At 47.5% G+C, this 19427-nt stretch overlaps 1 protein-coding gene across 1 annotated transcript in view; it reads left to right on the top strand.

The window, feature by feature from the left end:
- LOC112229210 (integrin beta-8-like) overlaps positions 1 to 19162 on the top strand; it is a 55766-nt gene extending 36604 nt beyond the window's left edge. The window contains exons 15-16 of the mRNA XM_042310077.1: positions 7714 to 7874; positions 17319 to 19162. Coding sequence (XP_042166011.1) covers positions 7714 to 7874; positions 17319 to 17450 — 293 coding nt within the window. The 3' untranslated portion in view covers positions 17451 to 19162. The remainder of the gene's footprint in view (positions 1 to 7713; positions 7875 to 17318) is intronic.
- The last annotated feature ends 265 nt before the right edge of the window (positions 19163 to 19427 follow it).

Below are 19427 nucleotides of genomic sequence, written 5' to 3'. Positions count from 1 at the left end.
TCCCCCTTCCTGCCCCACCCTCCCTCTGTCCTCCCTCCTCTCCCCTCCCTCCCGCTCCTCCCCACCCTCCCTCTGTCCTCCCTCCTCTCCCCTTACCCCTCTCCCCCACCCTCCCTCTCCTCCACCCTCCTCCCTCCTCTCCCCTTACCTCTCCCCACCCCCACCCTCCCTCTTTCCTCCCTCCCCTCCTCCCCATTGATATCCTCCCCCCACCCTCCCTCTTTCCTCCCTCCTCTCCCCCCTTACCCTCCCTCCCCTCCCCTTACCTCCCCCACCCTCCCTCTGTCCTCCCTCCTCTCCCCTTACCTCCCCCACCCTCCCTCTGTCCTCCCTCCTCTCCCCTTACCTCCCCCACCCTCCCTCTGTCCTCCCCCTCTCCCCTCCCTACTCCCCCTGTATTCCCGAACCATCCCACCCCGGTTGCCAAAACCACAAATGGCAACATTTATAAATATCAGAGTAGAACTTTAGTCTATTTGTCTGAGGATGAGCCAGATGTGTGTATCTGTGTGGACAGTGTATCTGTGTGGACAGTGTGTCTGTGTGGACAGTGTGTCTGTGTTGACAGTGTATCTGTGTGGACAGTGTGGACAGTGTGTCTGTGTGGACAGTGTATCTGTGTGGACAGTGTATCTGTGTGGACAGTGTGGACAGTGTATCTGTGTGGACAGTGTGTCTGTGTGGACAGTGTGTCACGGACACACAGACACACAGACTAACACACACACAGACACACAGACACACACACACACACACAGACACACACAGACACACACACACGGACACACAGACACACACACACACACACAGACACACACACACACGGACACACAGACACACACACACACACAGACACACACACACGGACACACAGACACACACACAGACACACACACACACACACGGACACACAGACACACACACACACACACAGACACACACACACGGACACACAGACACACACACACGGACACACAGACACACACACACAGACACACACACACGGACACACAGACACACACACACACAGACACACACACACGGACACAAGGACACACACAGACACACACACGGACACAAAGACACACACACACGGACACACAAACACACACACACGGACACACACACACACACACACACACGGACACACACAGACACGGACACACACAGACACACACACAGATACACTTTAAGTGAAAGTTGCAACATCTGCACCCCACCCCCTCTCTTGGAAACAACATAGTCATTGGGTGTGTTCCCAACTCTCCCTTCTGTTTCTCTCCCTTCTGTCTCTCCCCTCTGTCTCTCTCCCCACTCCTCTCCGCTCCTCCCTGCTCCTCCCTGCTCCTCCCCGCTCCTCCCCACTCCTCTCCGCTCCTCCCCACTCCTCCCAGCTCCTCCCTGCTCCTCCCCACTCCTCCCCACTCCTCCCCGCTCCTCCCCGCTCCTCTCCGCTCCTCCCTGCTCCTCCCCACTCCTCCCCACTCCTCCCCGCTCCTCCCTGCTCCTCCCCGCTCCTCCCTGCTCCTCCCCGCTCCTCCCCCTCCTCCCCGCTCCTCCCTGCTCCTCCCCGCTCCTCCCCGCTCCTCCCTGCTCCTCCCTGCTCCTCCCCCTCCTCCTCCCCACTCCTCCCTGCTCCTCCCCGCTCCTCCCTGCTCCTCCCCGCTCCTCTCCGCTCCTCCCTGCTCCTCCCTGCTCCTCCCCACTCCTCCCCACTCCTCTCCGCTCCTCCCTGCTCCTCCCCACTCCTCCCCGCTCCTCTCCGCTCCTCCCTGCTCTTCCCCGCTCCTCCCCTCTCCTCCCTGCTCCTCCCTGCTCCTCCCTACTCTCCCCTCTGTCTCTCTCCCCACTCCTCCACCCTCTCTCCCCTCTGTCTCTGTCCCCTCTGTCTCTCTCCCCTCTGTCTCTCTCCCCACTCCTCCACCCTCTCTCCCCTCTGTCTCTCTCCCCACTCCTCCACCCTCTCTCCCCTCTGTCTCTCTCCCCCTCCTCCACCACTCTCCCCTCTGTCTCTCTCCCCTCCTGTCTCTGTCCCCTCTGTCTCTCTCCCCTCTGTCTCTCTCCCCACTCCTCCACCCTCTCTCCCCTCTGTCTCTGTCCCCTCTGTCTCTCTCCCCTCTGTCTCTCTCCCCTCTGTCCTGTCCACCCTCTCTCCCCTCTGTCTCTCTCCCCGCTCCTCCACCACTCTCCCCTCTGTCTCTCTCCCCGCTCCTCCACCCTCTGTCCCCTCTGTCTCTCTCCCCTCTGTCTCTCTCCCCACTCCTCCACCCTCTCTCCCCTCTGTCTCTCTCCCCTCTGTCTCTCTCCCCACTCCTCCACCGTCTCTCCCCTCTGTCCCTGTCCCTTCTGTCTCTCTCCCTCTCCTCCCACACATTGATATCTTAACTGTCCTCTTTCTCTCTATCACTTCTTCCCCAGCCTCAACCTTCTCCTCTCCCCCTTCCTGCCCCACCCTCCCTCTGTCCTCCCTCCTCTCCCCTCCCTACTCCCCCACCCTCCCTCTGTCCTCCCTCCCTCCCCTTACCTCACCCACCCCCCCCCCTCTGTCCTCCCTCCTCTCCCCTTACCTCCCCCATCCTCCCTCTTTCCTCCCTCCTCTCCCCTTACCTCCCCCACCCTCCCTCTGTCCTCCCCCTCTCCCCTCCTTACTCCCCCTGTATTCCCAAACCATCCCACCCCGGTTGCCAAAACCACAAATGGCAACATTTATAAATATCAGAGTAGAACTTTAGTCTATTTGTCTGAGGATGAGCCAGATGTGTGTATCTGTGTGGACAGTGTATCTGTGTGGACAGTGTGTCTGTGTGGACAGTGTGTCTGTGTTGACAGTGTGGACAGTGTATCTGTGTGGACAGTGTGTCTGTGTGGACAGTGTGTCTGTGTTGACAGTGTATCTGTGTGGACAGTGTGGACAGTGTGTCTGTGTGGACAGTGTGTCTGTGTGGACAGTGTATCTGTGTGGACAGTGTGGACAGTGTGTCTGTGTGGACAGTGTGGACAGTGTGTCTGTGTGGACAGTGTGTCTGTTTGACAGTGTGGACAGTGTGTCTGTTTGGACAGTGTGGACAGTGTGTCTGTGTGGACAGTGTGGACAGTGTTTCTGTGTGGACAGTGTGGACAGTGTGTCTGTGTGGACAGTGTGGACAGTGTGTCTGTGTGGACAGTGTGGACAGTGTGTCTGTGTGGACAGTGTGGACAGTGTGTCTGTGTGGACAGTGTGGACAGTGTGTCTGTGTGGACAGTGTGGACAGTGTGTCTGTGTGGACAGTGTGGACAGTGTGTCTGTGTGGACAGTGTGGACAGTGTGTCTGTGTGGACAGTGTGAACAGTGTGTCTGTGTGGACAGTGTATCTGTGTTGACAATGTGGATAGTGTATCAAATCAAATCATCAAATGTTATTTGTCACATACACATGGTTAGCAGATGTTAATGCAAGTGTAGCGAAATGCTTGTGCTTCTAGTTCCGACAATGCAGTAATAACCAACGAGTAATCTAACTAACAATTCCAAAACTACTGTCTTATACACAGTGTAAGGGGATAAAGAATATGTACATAAGGATATATGAATGAGTGATGGTACAGAGTAGCATAGGCAAGATACAGTAGATGATATCGAGTACAGTATATACATATGAGATGAGTATGTAAACCAAGTGGCATAGTTAAAGTGGCTAGTGGTACATGTATTACATAAGGATGCAGTCGATGATATAGAGTACAGTATCTACGTATGCATATGAGATGAATAATGTAGGGTAAGTAACATTATATAAGGTAGCATTGTTTAAAGTGGCTAGTGATATATTTACATCATTTCCCATCAATTCCCATTATTAAAGTGGCTGGAGTAGAGTCAGTGTCATTGACAGTGTGTTGGCAGTAGCCACTCAATGTTAGTGGTGGCTGTTTAACAGTCTGATGGCCTTGAGATAGAAGCTGTTTTTCAGTCTCTCGGTCCCAGCTTTGATGCACCTGTACTGACCTCGCCTTCTGGATGACAGCGGGGTGAACAGGCAGTGGCTCGGGTGGTTGATGTCCTTGATGATCTTTATGGCCTTCCTGTAGCATCGGGTGGTGTAGGTGTCCTGGAGGGCAGGTAGTTTGCCCCCGGTGATGCGTTGTGCAGACCTCACTACCCTCTGGAGAGCCTTACGGTTGAGGGCGGTGCAGTTGCCATACCAGGCGGTGATACAGCCCGCCAGGATGCTCTCGATTGTGCATCTGTAGAAGTTTGTGAGTGCTTTTGGTGACAAGCCGAATTTCTTCAGCCTCCTGAGGTTGAAGAGGCGCTGCTGTGCCTTCCTCACGATGCTGTCTGTGTGAGTGGACCAATTCAGTTTGTCTGTGATGTGTATGCCAAGGAACTTAAAACTTGCTACCCTCTCCACTACTGTTCCATCGATGTGGATGGGGGTGTTCCCTCTGCTGTTTCCTGAAGTCCACAATCATCTCCTTAGTTTTGTTGACGTTGAGTGTGAGGTTATTTTCCTGACACCACACTCCGAGGGCCCTCACCTCCTCCCTGTAGGCCGTCTCGTCGTTGTTGGTAATCAAGCCTACCACTGTTGTGTCGTCCGCAAACTTGATGATTGAGTTGGGGGCGTGCATGGCCACGCAGTCGTGGGTGAACAGGGAGTACAGGAGAGGGCTCAGAACGCACCCTTGTGGGGCCCCAGTGTTGAGGATCAGCGGGGAGGAGATGTTGTTGCCTACCCTCACCACCTGGGGGCGGCCCGTCAGGAAGTCCAGAACCCAGTTGCACAGGGCGGGGTCGAGACCCAGGGTCTCGAGCTTGATGACGAGCTTGGAGGGTACTATGGTGTTGAATGCCGAGCTGTAGTCGATGAACAGCATTCTCACATAGGTATTCCTCTTGTCCAGATGGGTTAGGGCAGTGTGCAGTGTGGTTGAGATTGCATCGTCTGTGGACCTATTTGGGCGGTAAGCAAATTGGAGTGGGTCAAGGGTGTCAGGTAGGGTGGAGGTGATATGGTCCTTGACTAGTCTCTCAAAGCACTTCATGATGACGGATGTGAGTGCTACGGGCGGTAGTCGTTTAGCTCAGTTACCTTAGCTTTCTTGGGAACAGGAACAATGGTGGCCCTCTTGAAGCATGTGGGAACAGCAGACTGGTATAGGGATTGATTGAATATGTCCGTAAACACACCGGCCAGCTGGTCTGCGCATGCTCTGAGGGCGCGGCTGGGGATGCCGTCTGGGCCTGCAGCCTTGCGAGGGTTAACACGTTTAAATGTCTTACTCACTTCGGCTGCAGTGAAGGAGAGACCGCATGTTTTCATTGCAGGCCGTATCAGTGGCACTGTATTGTGCTCAAAGTGGGCAAAAAAGTTATTTAGTCTGCCTGGGAGCAAGACATCCTGGTCCGTGACTGGGCTGGGTTTCTTCCTGTAGTCCGTGATTGACTGTAGACCCTGCCACATGCCTCTTGTGTCTGAGCCGTTGAATTGAGATTCTACTTTGTCTCTGTACTGGCGCTTAGCTTGTGAGATAGCCTTGCGGAGGGAATAGCTGCACTGTTTGTATTCAGTCATGTTACCAGACACCTTGCCCTGATTAAAAGCAGTGGTTCGTGCCTTCAGTTTCACACGAATGCTGCCATCAATCCACGGTTTCTGGTTAGGGAATGTTTTAATCGTTGCTATGGGAACGACATCTTCAACGCACGTTCTAATGAACTCGCACACCGAATCAGCGTATTCGTCAATGTTGTTGTCTGACGCAATACGAAACATCTCCCAGTCCACGTGATGGAAGCAGTCTTGGAGTGTGGAGTCAGCTTGGTCGGACCAGCGTTGGACAGACCTCAGCGTGGGAGCTTCTTGTTTTAGTTTCTGTCTGTAGGCAGGGATCAACAAAATGGAGTCGTGGTCAGCTTTTCCGAAAGGGGGGCGGGGCAGGGCCTTATATGCGTCGCGGAAGTTAGAGTAACAATGATCCAGGGTCTTTCCACCCCTGGTTGCGCAATTGATATGCTGATAAAATTTAGGGAGTCTTGTTTTCAGATTAGCCTTGTTAAAATCCCCAGCTACAATGAATGCAGCCTCCGGATAAATCGTTTCCAGTTTGCAGAGAGTTAAATAAAGTTCGTTCAGAGCCATCGATGTGTCTGCTTGGGGGGGGATATATACGGCTGTGATTATAATCGAAGAGAATTCTCTTGGTAGATAATGCGGTCTACATTTGATTGTGAGGAATTCTAAATCAGGTGAACAGAAGGATTTGAGTTCCTGTATGTTTCTGTCATCACACCATGTCACGTTAGTCATAAGGCATACGCCTCCACCCCTCTTCTTACCAGAAAGATGTTCGTTTCTGTCGGCGCGATGCGTGGAGAAACCCGCTGGCTGCACCGCTTCGGATAGCGTCTCTCCGGTTTCCGTGAAGCAGAGAACGTTGCAGTCTCTGATGTATCTGTGTGGACAGTGTGTCTGTGTGGACAGTGTATCTGTGTGGACAGTGTGTCTGTGTGGACAGTGTGTCTGTGTGGACAGTGTATCTGTGTGGACAGTGTTTCTGTGTGGACAGTGTATCTGTGTGGACAGTGTTTCTGTGTGGACAGTGTGGACAGTGTGTCTGTGTGGACAGTGTATCTGTGTTGACAGTGTATCTGTGTGGACAGTGTATCTGTGTGGACAGTGTGTCTGTGTGGACAGTGTGTCTGTGTGGACAGTGTGGACAGTGTGTCTGTGTGGACAGTGTGTCTGTGTGGATAGTGTATCTGTGTGGACAGTGTGTCTGTGTTGACAGTGTGGACAGTGTGTCTGTGTGGACAGTGTGGACAGTGTGTCTGTGTGGACAGTGTGTCTGTGTGGACAGTGTGTCTGTGGACAGTGTGTCTGTGTTGACAGTGTGGACAGTGTGGACAGTCTGTCTGTGTGGACAGTGTGTCTGTGTGGACAGTGTATCTGTGTGGACAGTGTGTCTGTGTGGACAGTGTGTCTGTGTGGACAGTGTATCTGTGTTGACAGTGTGTCTGTGTGGACAGTGTATCTGTGTTGACAGTGTGTCTGTGTGGACAGTGTGTCTGTGTTGACAGTGTGTCTGTGTGGACAGTGTGTCTGTGTGGACAGTGTATCTGTGTGGACAGTGTGTCTGTGTGGACAGTGTGTCTGTGTTGACAGTGTATCTGTGTTGACAGTGTGGACAGTGTATCAGTGTATCTGTGTGGACAGTGTGGACAGTGTGGACAGTGTGGACAGTGTGTCTGTGTGGACATTGTATCTGTGTGGACAGTGTATCTGTGTGGACAGTGTGTCTGTGTGTACAGTGTGTCTGTGTTGACAGTGTATCAGTGTTGACAGTGTGTCTGTGTTGACAGAGTATCTGTGTGGACAGTGTGTCTGTGTGGACAGTGTGGACAGTGTATCTGTGTTGACAGTGTGTCTGTGTTGACAGTGTGGACAGTGTATCTGTGTTGACAGTGTATCTGTGTTGACAGTGTATCTGTGTTGACAGTAAGGACAGTGTATCTGTGTGGACAGTGTATCTGTGTTGACAGTAAGGACAGTGTATCTGTGTTGACAGTAAGGACAATGTATCTGTGTGGACAGTGTATCTGTGTTGACAGTAAGGACAGTGTATCTGTGTGGACAGTGTGGTACTTTGTTACTATTTCAGGGTCAAATATTGGTGTGTCCCTCTACAATGTGTAGTACTCACAGCTGTGTGTGTTTGTCTGTGTGTCTCCAGAGTGTGTATCCAGAGGGCGGTACATGAGGATGTTTGTCAGTGTGTGTGTGTTGACATTCCTCTCTGGCCTGGTGATGATCGCTGTACTGGTGTTGCTGCTGCAGAGACGATCTCTGCCACAGGGTGGCGCCACTGACCCACAATACAACCCCACTGGCAAGGTAACATACCCCAATACTTTAAATACACGCAGGAATACTCATGATACTGTAATACTTTATATACACACTGATACCATGACACAAGGCGAGACACAGATGGCAGATGGTTGGAGTTTAAGATGTTTAGTAATCCAAAAGGAGAAGGCCAGAGAATGGTCGAGGACAGGCCAAAGGTCAAAACCAGTTCAGAGTCCAGGAGGTACAGAGTGGCAGACAGGCTCGTGGTCAAGGCAGGCAGACACAGAGTGACAGACAGGCTCGAGGTCAAGGCAGGCAGACACAGAGTGGCAGACAGGCTCGAGGTCAACGCAGGCAGGCACAGAGTGGCAGACAGGCTCGTGGTCAAGGCAGGCAGGTACAGAGGCAGGCAGACTGGTGGCAGACAGGCTCGAGGTCAAGGCAGGCAGACACAGAGTGACAGACAGGCTCGTGGTCAAGGCAGGCAGACAGGCTACAGAGTGGCAGACAGGCTCGTGGTCAGGCAGGCAGACTGGTCAGGCAGGCAGGTACAGAGTGGCGAGGTCAAGGCAGGCAGACACAGAGTGGTCAAGGCAGACAGGCTCGTGGTCAAGACAGGCTCGTGGCAGGCAGACTGGTCAGGCAGGCAGGTACAGAGTGGCAGACAGGCTCGTGGTCAAGGCAGGCAGACTGGTCAGGCAGGCAGGTACAGAGTGGCAGACAGGCTCGTGGTCAAGGCAGGCAGACTGGTCAGGCAGGCAGGTCAAGGCAGGCAGAGTGACAGACAGGCTCGTGGTCAGGCAGGCAGTGGCAGAGGCTGGTCAGGCAGGCAGACTGGTCAGGCAGGCAGGTACAGAGTGGCAGACAGGCTCGTGGTCAAGGCAGGCAGACTGGTCAGGCAGGCAGGTACAGTATGCAGCTTGAGGGTTTAGAGGCCACAACTCTTTTCATGAATGTGTAAAGAGATACAGGATTGAAAACTTGAGTGTGTCCATTGATCCTAGTTCCTGGAAGTTCTGTGCAGACTCAGGACAACTGAACATTTGAGAAATACGCAGAAAGAGGAGTCCGTAATTTGCTTTCTAATGAGCTTGATCTTTTCATCGAAGAAGTTCATGAATTCATCACTGCTGAAGTGAAGTGTTAAATTTAGCTTTGCTACAGTATCAAACATACATTTGGATTGTTCTTATTCTCCTCAATTAGGTTGGAAAAATAGGTTAATTCTGCAGCAGGGAGGTCTCTTCGATATTCACAGTGCTGTCTTTGCAATCTAGTCGGAAGACTTCCAGTTTATTGTAGCGCCATTTCCGTTCCAATTATCTGGAAGCTTGCTTCAGAGCTCGGGTATTTTCTGTGTACCAGGGAGCAAATTTCTTGTGACAAATGTTTTTGGTTTTTAGGGGTGCGACTGCATCTAGGGTATTACGCAATGTTAAATTTAGTTCCTCAGTTAGGTGGTTAACTGATTTTTGTACTCTGACATCCTTGGGGAGGTGAAGGGAGTCTGGAAGGGCATCTAGGAATCTTTGGGTTGTCCGAGAATTTATAGCACGGCTTTTGATGTTCCTTGGTTGGGGTCAGAGCAGATTATTTGTTACGATTGCAAACGTAATAAAATGGTGGTCCGACAGTCCAGGACTATGAGGAAAAACATTTCTTAAAATTCAAACTAGATCCAGGATACGACTGTGGCAATGAATAGGTCCAGAGACATGTTATACAAAACCCACTGAGTCAATGAAGGCTCCGAAAGCTCTTTGGAGTGGGTCTGTGGACTTTTCCATGTGAATATTAAAGTTACCAAAAATGTGAATAATATCTGCCATGACTACAAGGTCTAATAGGAATTCAGAGAACTCAGTGAGGAACGCTGTCTACGACCCAGGAGGCCTGTAAACAGTAGCTATAAAAAGGGATTGAGTAGGCTGCATAGATTTCATGACTAGAAGCTCAAAAGACGAAAACAGTCTTTTTTTTGTAAATTGACATTTGCTGTCATAAATGTTAGCAACACCTCCGCCTTTGCGGGATGCGCGGGGGATATGGTCACCAGTTTAACCAGGAGGAGAGGCCTCATTTAACACAGTAAATTCATCAGGCTTGAGCCAGGTTTCAGTCAGTCCAATCACATCAATATTATGATCAGTGATTAGTTCATTGACTAGGACTGCCTTAGAAGTGAGGGACCTAACATTAAGTATCCCTATTTTGAGATGTGAGATATCACAATCTCTTTCAATAATGACAGGAATGGAGGAGGCCTTTATTCTAGTGAGATTGCTAAGGAGAACACCGTCATGTTTAGTTTTGACCAACCTAGGTCGAGGCACAGACACGGTCTCAATGGGGATAGCTGAGCTGACTACACTGACTGTGCTAGTGGCAGACTACTAAGCTGGCAGGCTGGCTAACTACGCCGATAAATGACCATATCCATCTGGACCTTTGCCACCTAGGACATTTGTGTGACAGGACCTTGTCAAATAATATTTGAGTACCCCTGCTTTAGATACATACAGGAACATATGTGTTATGGCTTTACACCCCCTGCTATAGATACATACAGGAACATATGTGTTATGGCTTTACACCCCCTGCTATAGATACATACAGGAACATATGTCTTATGGCTTTACACCCCCTGCTATAGATACATACAGGAACATATGTCTTATGGCTTTACACCCCCTGCTATAGATACATACAGGAACATATGTGTTATGGCTTTACACCCCCTGCTATAGATACATACAGGAACATATGTGTTATGGCTTTACACCCCCTGCTTTAGATACATACAGGAACATATGTCTTATGGCTTTACACCCCCTGCTATAGATACATACAGGAACATATGTGTTATGGCTTTACACCCCCTGCTATAGATACATACAGGAACATATGTCTTATGGCTTTACACCCCCTGCTATAGATACATACAGGAACATATGTGTTATGGCTTTACACCCCTGCTATAGATACATACAGGAACATATGTGTTATGGCTTTACACCCCCTGCTATAGATACATACAGGAACATATGTCTTATGGCTTTACACCCCTGCTATAGATACATACAGGAACATATGTGTTATGGCTTTACACCCCCTGCTATAGATACATACAGGAACATATGTGTTATGGCTTTACACCCCCTGCTATAGATACATACAGGAACATATGTGTTATGGCTTTACACCCCCTGCTATAGATACATACAGGAACATATGTGTTATGGCTTTACACCCCTGCTATAGATACATACAGGAACATATGTGTTATGGCTTTACACCCCCTGCTATAGATACATACAGGAACATATGTCTTATGGCTTTACACCCCCTGCTATAGATACATACAGGAACATATGTGTTATGGCTTTACACCCCCTGCTATAGATACATACAGGAACATATGTGTTATGGCTTTACACCCCTGCTATAGATACATACAGGAACATATGTGTTATGGCTTTACACCCCCTGCTATAGATACATACAGGAACATATGTCTTATGGCTTTACACCCCCTGCTATAGATACATACAGGAACATATGCTATAGATACATACAGGAACATATGTCTTATGGCTTTACACCCCCTGCTATAGATACATACAGGAACATATGTCTTATGGCTTTACACCCCTGCTTTAGATACATACAGGAACATATGTCTTATGGCTTTACACCCCCTGCTATTGGACAGATTGTAGGGATGAAGCGACTGAAATGCTGAGGAGGAATGTCGGCATCAAAATACACAATAACTATCTTCAAAGTAATGACTCGGGACGTCGGGTTTGAAATGAAAGCTTCTTTTAGTAATAATGTTCACATTACATTTCACAACTTTAGATTCTACAGAACAATGAAAGTAAGTTGCTAGCGAAGTCAGCATAATCACTTGTCACTTGCACATAACTGGCGTGTTCTCTCTCTCTACTTCCTGTCGCAAGGCATTCTTGAACTTGCAGTCAAAAGCGTGATTTAATACTAACCAATACAACAAAATATGTATGTACAGTGCCTTGCAAAAGTATTCGGCCCCCTTGAACTTTGCGACCTTTTGCCATATTTCAGGCTTCAAACATAAAGATATAAAACTGTATTTTTTTTGTGAAGAATCAACAACAAGTGGGACACAATCATGAAGTGGAACGACATTTATTGGATATTTCAAACTTTTTTAACAAATCAAAAACTGAAAAATTGGGCGTGCAGAATTCTGAGAGCAAACTCTCTCCAGAAGTTCAGTGAGGATCTCTGAATGATCCAATGTTGACCTAAATGACTAATGATGATAAATATAATCCACCTGTGTGTAATCAAGTCTCCGTATAAATGCACCTGCACTGTGATAGTCTCAGAGGTCCGTTAAAAGCGCAGAGAGCATCATGAAGAACAAGGAACACACCAGGCAGGTCCGAGATACTGTTGTGAAGAAGTTTAAAGCTGGATTTGGATACAAAAAGATTTCCCAAGCTTTAAACATCCCAAGGAGCACTGTGCAAGCGATAATATTGAAATGGAAGGAGTATCAGACCACTGCAAATCTACCAAGACCTGGCCGTCCCTCTAAACTTTCAGCTCATACAAGGAGAAGACTGATCAGAGATGCAGTCAAGAGGCCCATGATCACTCTGGATGAACTGCAGAGATCTACAGCTGAGGTGGGAGACTCTGTCCATAGGACAACAATCAGTCGTATATTGCACAAATCTGGCCTTTATGGAAGAGTGGCAAGAAGAAAGCCATTTCTTAAAGATATCCATAAAAAGTGTTGTTTAAAGTTTGCCACAAGCCACCTGGGAGACACACCAAACATGTGGAAGAAGGTGCTCTGGTCAGATGAAACCAAAATTAACTTTTTGGCAACAATGCAAAATGTTATGTTTGGCGTAAAAGCAACACAGCTCATCACCCTGAACACAACATCCCCACTGTCAAACATGGTGGTGGCAGCATCATGGTTTGGGCCTGCTTTTCTTCAGCAGGGACAGGGAAGATGGTTAAAATTGATGGGAAGATGGATGGAGCCAAATACAGGACCATTCTGGAAGAAAACCTGATGGAGTCTACAAAAGACCTGAGACTGGGACGGAGATTTGTCTTCCAACAAGACAATGATCCAAAACATAAAGCAAAATCTACAATGGAATGGTTCAAAAATAAACATATCCAGGTGTTAGAATGGCCAAGTCAAAGTCCAGACCTGAATCCAATCGAGAATCTGTGGAAAGAACTGAAAACTGCTGTTCACAAATGCTCTCCATCCAACCTCACTGAGCTCGAGCTGTTTTGCAAGGAGGAATGGGAAGAAATTCCAGTCTCTCGATGTGCAAAACTGATAGAGACATACCCCAAGCGACTTACAGCTGTAATCGCAGCAAAAGGTGGCGCTACAAAGTATTAACTTAAGGGGGCTGAATAATTTTGCACTCCCAATTTTTCAGTTTTTGATTTGTTAAAAAAGTTTGAAATATCCAATAAATGTCGTTCCACTTCATGATTGTGTCCCACTTGTTGTTGATTCTTCACAAAAAAATACAGTTTTATATCTTTATGTTTGAAGCCTGAAATGTGGCAAAAGGTCGCAAAGTTCAAGGGGGCCGAATACTTTCGCAAGGCACTGTAGGTAGTTCTCTCAATCTCCAACACACAAATTCTAATAAAATTACATATGTAAATAACTGTAAAGAAAATATCTTTAGATACAGCTCAATGAATTAACTTAAACATTAACTCTGTAACCCATTAAAGTTACAACATATTATGGATAAAGACTTACCTGTCTAACAGAACACAGAGGGCGGTCTTTAATGGAAGCCTCTCCAACATTATCCAGGTAGAATCAGGCATTCCCCAGGGTAGATGTCTAGGCCCCTTACTTTTTTCAATCTTTACTAATGACATGCCATTGGCCTTGAGTAAAGTCAGTGTGTCTATGTATGCAGATGACTCAACACTGTACAGATCAGCTACTACAGTGACTGAAATGACTGCAACACTTAACAGAGAGCTGCAGTCCGTTTCAGAATGGGTGGCAAGAAGTAAGTTACTCCTAGATATTTAACAAAAAAAAACTCAAAGCATTGTATTTGGGACAAATCATTCACTAAACCCTAAACTGCTTGGAGTAACCCCGAATTGTAATCTGTCATGGTCAAAACATGTTGATACAACAGTAGCTAAGGTGGGGAGAAGTCTGTCCATAATAAAGCGCAGCTCTGCCTTACATCAACAAGGCAGCACTAGAGGCCCTAGTTTTCTCGCACCTGGACTACTGTCCAGTCCTGTGGTCAGGTGCCAAAAAGAGTGATTTAGGATTACAATTGGCTCAGAACAGGGCAGCACGGCTGGCCCTTAAATGTACTCTGAGAGCTAACATTGATAATATGCATGTCAATTTCTCATGGCTCAAAGTAGAGGAGAGATTGACTTCATCACTACTTGTTTTTTTAAGAAGTATTGACATGCTGAGTGCACCGAGCTGTCTGTTTAAACCACTAGCACACAGCTCAGACACCCACACATACCCCACAAGACATGCCACCAGATGCAAATGCACACGCACTCCACTCACAAGTACACTGTAATATTGTTATATGGTGGTATTATACATTCTTTATTGTAGATATGTAATAATGTTATATGATGTACTGCTTTATATTTTGTTTTATGTATAATGTAAGTGCCTTAATTTGTAGCTGCTGCCTTGGCAGTAACTAATGGGAATCCATAATAAACCCCAGGAAGAGTAGCTGCTGCCTTGGCAGTAACTAATGGGAATCCATAATAAACCCCAGGAAGAGTAGCTGCTGCCTTGGCAGTAACTAATGGGGATCCATAATAAACCCCAGGAAGAGTAGCTGCTGCCTTGGCAGTAACTAATGGGAATCCATAATAAACCCCAGGAAGAGTAGCTGCTGACTTGGCAGTAACTAATGGGGATCCATAATAAACCCCAGGAAGAGTAGCTGCTGCCTTGACAGGAACTAATGGGGATCCATAATAAACCCCAGGAAGAGTAGCTGCTGCCTTGACAGGAACTAATGGGGATCCATAATAAACCCCAGGAAGAGTAGCTGCTGCCTTGGCAGGAACTAATGGGGATCCATAATACACCCCAGAAAGAGTAGCTGCTGCCTTGGTAGGAACTAATGGGGATCCATAATAACCCCCAGGAAGAGTAGCTGCTGCCTTGGCAGGAACTAATGGGGATACATAATAAACCCCAGAAAGAGTAGCTGCTGCCTTGGCAGGAACTAATGGGGATCCATAATAAACCCCAGGAAGAGTAGCTGCTGCCTTAGCAGGAACTAATGGGGATCCATAATAAACCCCAGGAAGAGTAGCTGCTGCCTTGGCAGGAACTAATGGGGATCCATAATAAACCCCAGGAAGAGTAGCTGCTGACTTGCAGGAACTAATGGGGATCCATAATAAACCCCAGGAAGAGTAGCTGCTGCCTTGGCAGGAACTAATGGGGATCCATAATAAACCCCAGGAAGAGTAGCTGCTGCCTTGGCAGTAACTAATGGGGATCCATAATAAACCCCAGGAAGAGTAGCTGCTGCCTTGGCAGTAACTAATGGGAATCCATAATAAACCCCAGGAAGAGTAGCTGCTGACTTGGCAGTAACTAATGGGGATCCATAATAAACCCCAGGAAGAGTAGCTGCTGCCTTGACAGGAACTAATGGGGATCCATAATAAACCCCAGGAAGAGTAGCTGCTGCCTTGACAGGAACTAATGGGGATCCATAATAAACCCCAGGAAGAGTAGCTGCTGCCTTGGCAGGAACTAATGGGGATCCATAATACACCCCAGAAAGAGTAGCTGCTGCCTTGGTAGGAACTAATGGGGATCCATAATAACCCCCAGGAAGAGTAGCTGCTGCCTTGGCAGGAACTAATGGGGATACATAATAAACCCCAGAAAGAGTAGCTGCTGCCTTGGCAGGAACTAATGGGGATCCATAATAAACCCCAGGAAGAGTAGCTGCTGCCTTAGCAGGAACTAATGGGGATCCATAATAAACCCCAGGAAGAGTAGCTGCTGCCTTGGCAGGAACTAATGGGGATCCATAATAAACCCCAGGAAGAGTAGCTGCTGACTTGACAGGAACTAATGGGGATCCATAATAAACCCCAGGAAGAGTAGCTGCTGCCTTGAAAGGAACTAATGGGGATCCATAATAAACCCCAGGAAGAGTAGCTGCTGCCTTGGCAGGAACTAATGGGGATCCATAATAAACCCCAGAAAGAGTAGCTGCTGCCTTGGTAGGAACTAATGGGGATCCATAATAAACCCCAGGAAGAGTAGCTGCTGCCTTGACAGGAACTAATGGGGATCCATAATAAACCCCAGGAAGAGTAGCTGCTGCCTTGACAGGAACTAATGGGGATCCATAATAAACCCCAGGAAGAGTAGCTGCTGCCTTGGCAGGAACTAATGGGATCCATAATAAACCCCAGGAAGAGTAGCAGCTGCCTTAGCAGGAACTAATGGGGATCCATAATAAACCCCAGGAACTAATTGGGATCCATAATAAACCCCAGGAAGAGTAGCTGCTGTTTGGCAGGAACTAATGGGGATCCATGATAAACCCCAGGAAGAGTAGCTGCTGCCTTGGCAGGAACTAATGGAGATCCATAATAAACCCCAGGAAGAGTAGCTGCTGCCTTGGCAGGAACTAATGGGGATCCATAATAAACCCCAGGAAGAGTAGCTGCTGCCTTGGCAGGAACTAATGGGGATCCATAATAAACCCCAGGAAGAGTAGCTGCTGCCTTGGCAGGAACTAATGGGGATCCATAATAAACCCCAGGAAGAGTAGCTGCTGCCTTGGCAGGAACTAATGGGGATCAATAATAAACCCCAGGAAGAGTAGCTGCTGCCTTGACAGGAACTAATGGGGATCCATAATAAACCCCAGAAAGAGTAGCTGCTGCCTTGGCAGGAACTAATGGGGATCCATAATAAACCCCAGGAAGAGTAGCTGCTGCCTTGGCAGGAACTAATGGGGATCCTTAATAAACCCCAGGAAGAGTAGCTGCTGCCTTGGCAGGAACTAATGGGGATCCATAATAAACCCCAGGAAGAGTAGCTGCTGCCTTGGCAGGAACTAATGGGGATCCATAATAAACCCCAGGAAGAGTAGCTGCTGCCTTGGCAGGAACTAATGGGGATCAATAATAAACCCCAGGAAGAGTAGCTGCTGCCTTGACAGGAACTAATGGGGATCCATAATAAACCCCAGAAAGAGTAGCTGCTGCCTTGGCAGGAACTAATGGGGATCCATAATAAACCCCAGGAAGAGTAGCTGCTGCCTTGGCAGGAACTAATGGGGATCCTTAATAAACCCCAGGAAGAGTAGCTGCTGCCTTGGCAGGAACTAATGGGGATCCATAATAAATACAAATAGAACATAGACATGTGTGTGTGTTTCTGACTACCTGTGTATGTTGTATCATTAGGACCAGTCGTACATCCCAACCACCAATGAGAAGACCACATCCTACTGGAGGAACTGCCCCCTGGACCCTGACCAGCCAATGGAGATGTATATCACCATTCCAAAGATGCCTATGGGTGAACCCTGGCAGTGAAGTTGTCTGGGGTTGAAGTTCAGAGGTTGAAGTGGGCCGGTGCTGACCGGTACAGAGAAGCAGCATGTCTAATGTTCTACTGCTTATAGAATACTGACTCTGAAATATGAAATCCTTTAACAGTTAAATTACAGTGAGTACAGTGACCTTTTTGAGTCCACTTCAATCACTGGTTACAGGTTAGGGGAAGGATAGTAAAAATCTGGACAGGGCAACAAATAAGAGTCTTTTTTTCTGTGGCTCTATGGACTGGCAGCCATAGAAAGGTACATCGATCATTGATGTATTTATCAATGCTAAGTATGCTTTTATCACAGTGAACACTATAGGGTTACAATTTACTGGATCTCTCTCATCACTGCTCAACCTAGGTGTCCTGCGCTAGCCTCCCACCTAGTGGTCGGTGGTGGAATGACACACAGCCGAATGTATGGACAGATGGATGAGTGAATGAATGGTGGCTCTCACACACTTTATTTTGTGTGTGTGAGTTTGTGTGCCTGACATAACTGGAGTTTTTAGAGGACAGGTAGCCTCAAATGGTTGTCACTGTACAGAATGCATCTAGTTTTAATATTTGAAGCAAGCATTAGTTTATTAAATAGGCATTAGATTTGAGATTTGTGCTAGCATCATAGTGTTGCGTCAGACTACTGAGAATGAATTGGCTCCTGAGCTCTTAAGGAGGAGCTGATTAACTCCTGAACTATGGGGTGACTGCTGATTGGCTCCTGAACCACTGGGAAGGCTCCTGATTGGCTCCTGTAGTGGGAAGGTTCATGATTGGCACCTGAACGTTCCATTTCTATCTGCATGAATTCCAGAACTATGAAGGATAATTAATAATACATTTTTTAGGTTTTCTGTTTTTCTCTACATCTGATGTCTGATGTTTACAGCATAAGCTGATAATTTATTTAGTCAAGAACTTTATTATTATTTATTATGATTTATTTCCAATTGTTTTTTGTGTTGTATGTTTGTATGGCTATAATATTACAGGACTGTAAGCTCTGTTAAATGAATCTGCAATAATAACAATCATCTCTCCAACTGGAAGACACATTACGTCAAACACTTTCAAAGACTGGTAGCCATCGTCTCACGCCACGAAGCTTGACGACTCCCGTCTGCACTGCGTAGTTCATGGCAACGCATCTGTCGGGAAGACAGTGAAGGGTACCTGGAGAAGGTCTTTGTTACACGTTCATAACCCTCATTCATAAGCAGCACTTAAGAATTTTGTCAACACAACTTATGTCATGTCGATCATTTCTGCGTGAGTGACATCACCGTCTTTGTCCAGTAAAATGGACCCATAGCAATACTTCCGAAAGTTCAAACTCGTAAATCTAAATTGAGCCTATTTGAACTCAGCCTGCTAACTGGGCATTATGTTTCTATATTAACAGCACTTTTCTGTATATTTTCTGTAAAGTCATGTGATTAAGAGTTCCTGTAACATGATTAAGCGTGTTAGATTTCTACTGATATGTGTTACACCCTTCTGAGTCTTTATAACCTCAGGTGTGATATTTGGCTCATTAGTGAAGTATCCAGTGATTGAGTTCATTAGTGAAATACACAAACATTATGAACACTTGCTCTTTCCATGACATAGCTTTCACCTGGTCAGTCTATGTTCCCTTATTGATGTCACTTGTTAAATCCACTTCAATCAGTGTAGATGAAGGGGAGGAGACAGGTTAAAGAAGGATTTTTAAGCCTTGAGACAATTGAGACATGATTGTGTATGTGTGCCTTTCAGAGGGGGAATGGGCAAGACTAAATATTGAAGTGCCTTTTAACAGGGTATGGTATTAAGTGCCTGGCGCACAGGTTTGAGTGTGTCAAGAACTGCAATGCTGCTGGGTTTTTCCACACTCAACAGTTTCCTGTGGTCCTCCACCCAAAGGACATCCAGCCAACTTGACACAACAGTGGGGAACCATTGGAGTCAACATGGGCCAGTATCCC

This window comes from Oncorhynchus tshawytscha, linkage group LG31 (assembly GCF_018296145.1).
Source record: "Oncorhynchus tshawytscha isolate Ot180627B linkage group LG31, Otsh_v2.0, whole genome shotgun sequence".
Taxonomy (NCBI): domain Eukaryota; kingdom Metazoa; phylum Chordata; class Actinopteri; order Salmoniformes; family Salmonidae; genus Oncorhynchus; species Oncorhynchus tshawytscha.
The sequence above is the reverse complement of the archived record's forward strand: the minus strand, read 5'-3'. Positions and strand labels throughout refer to the sequence as shown.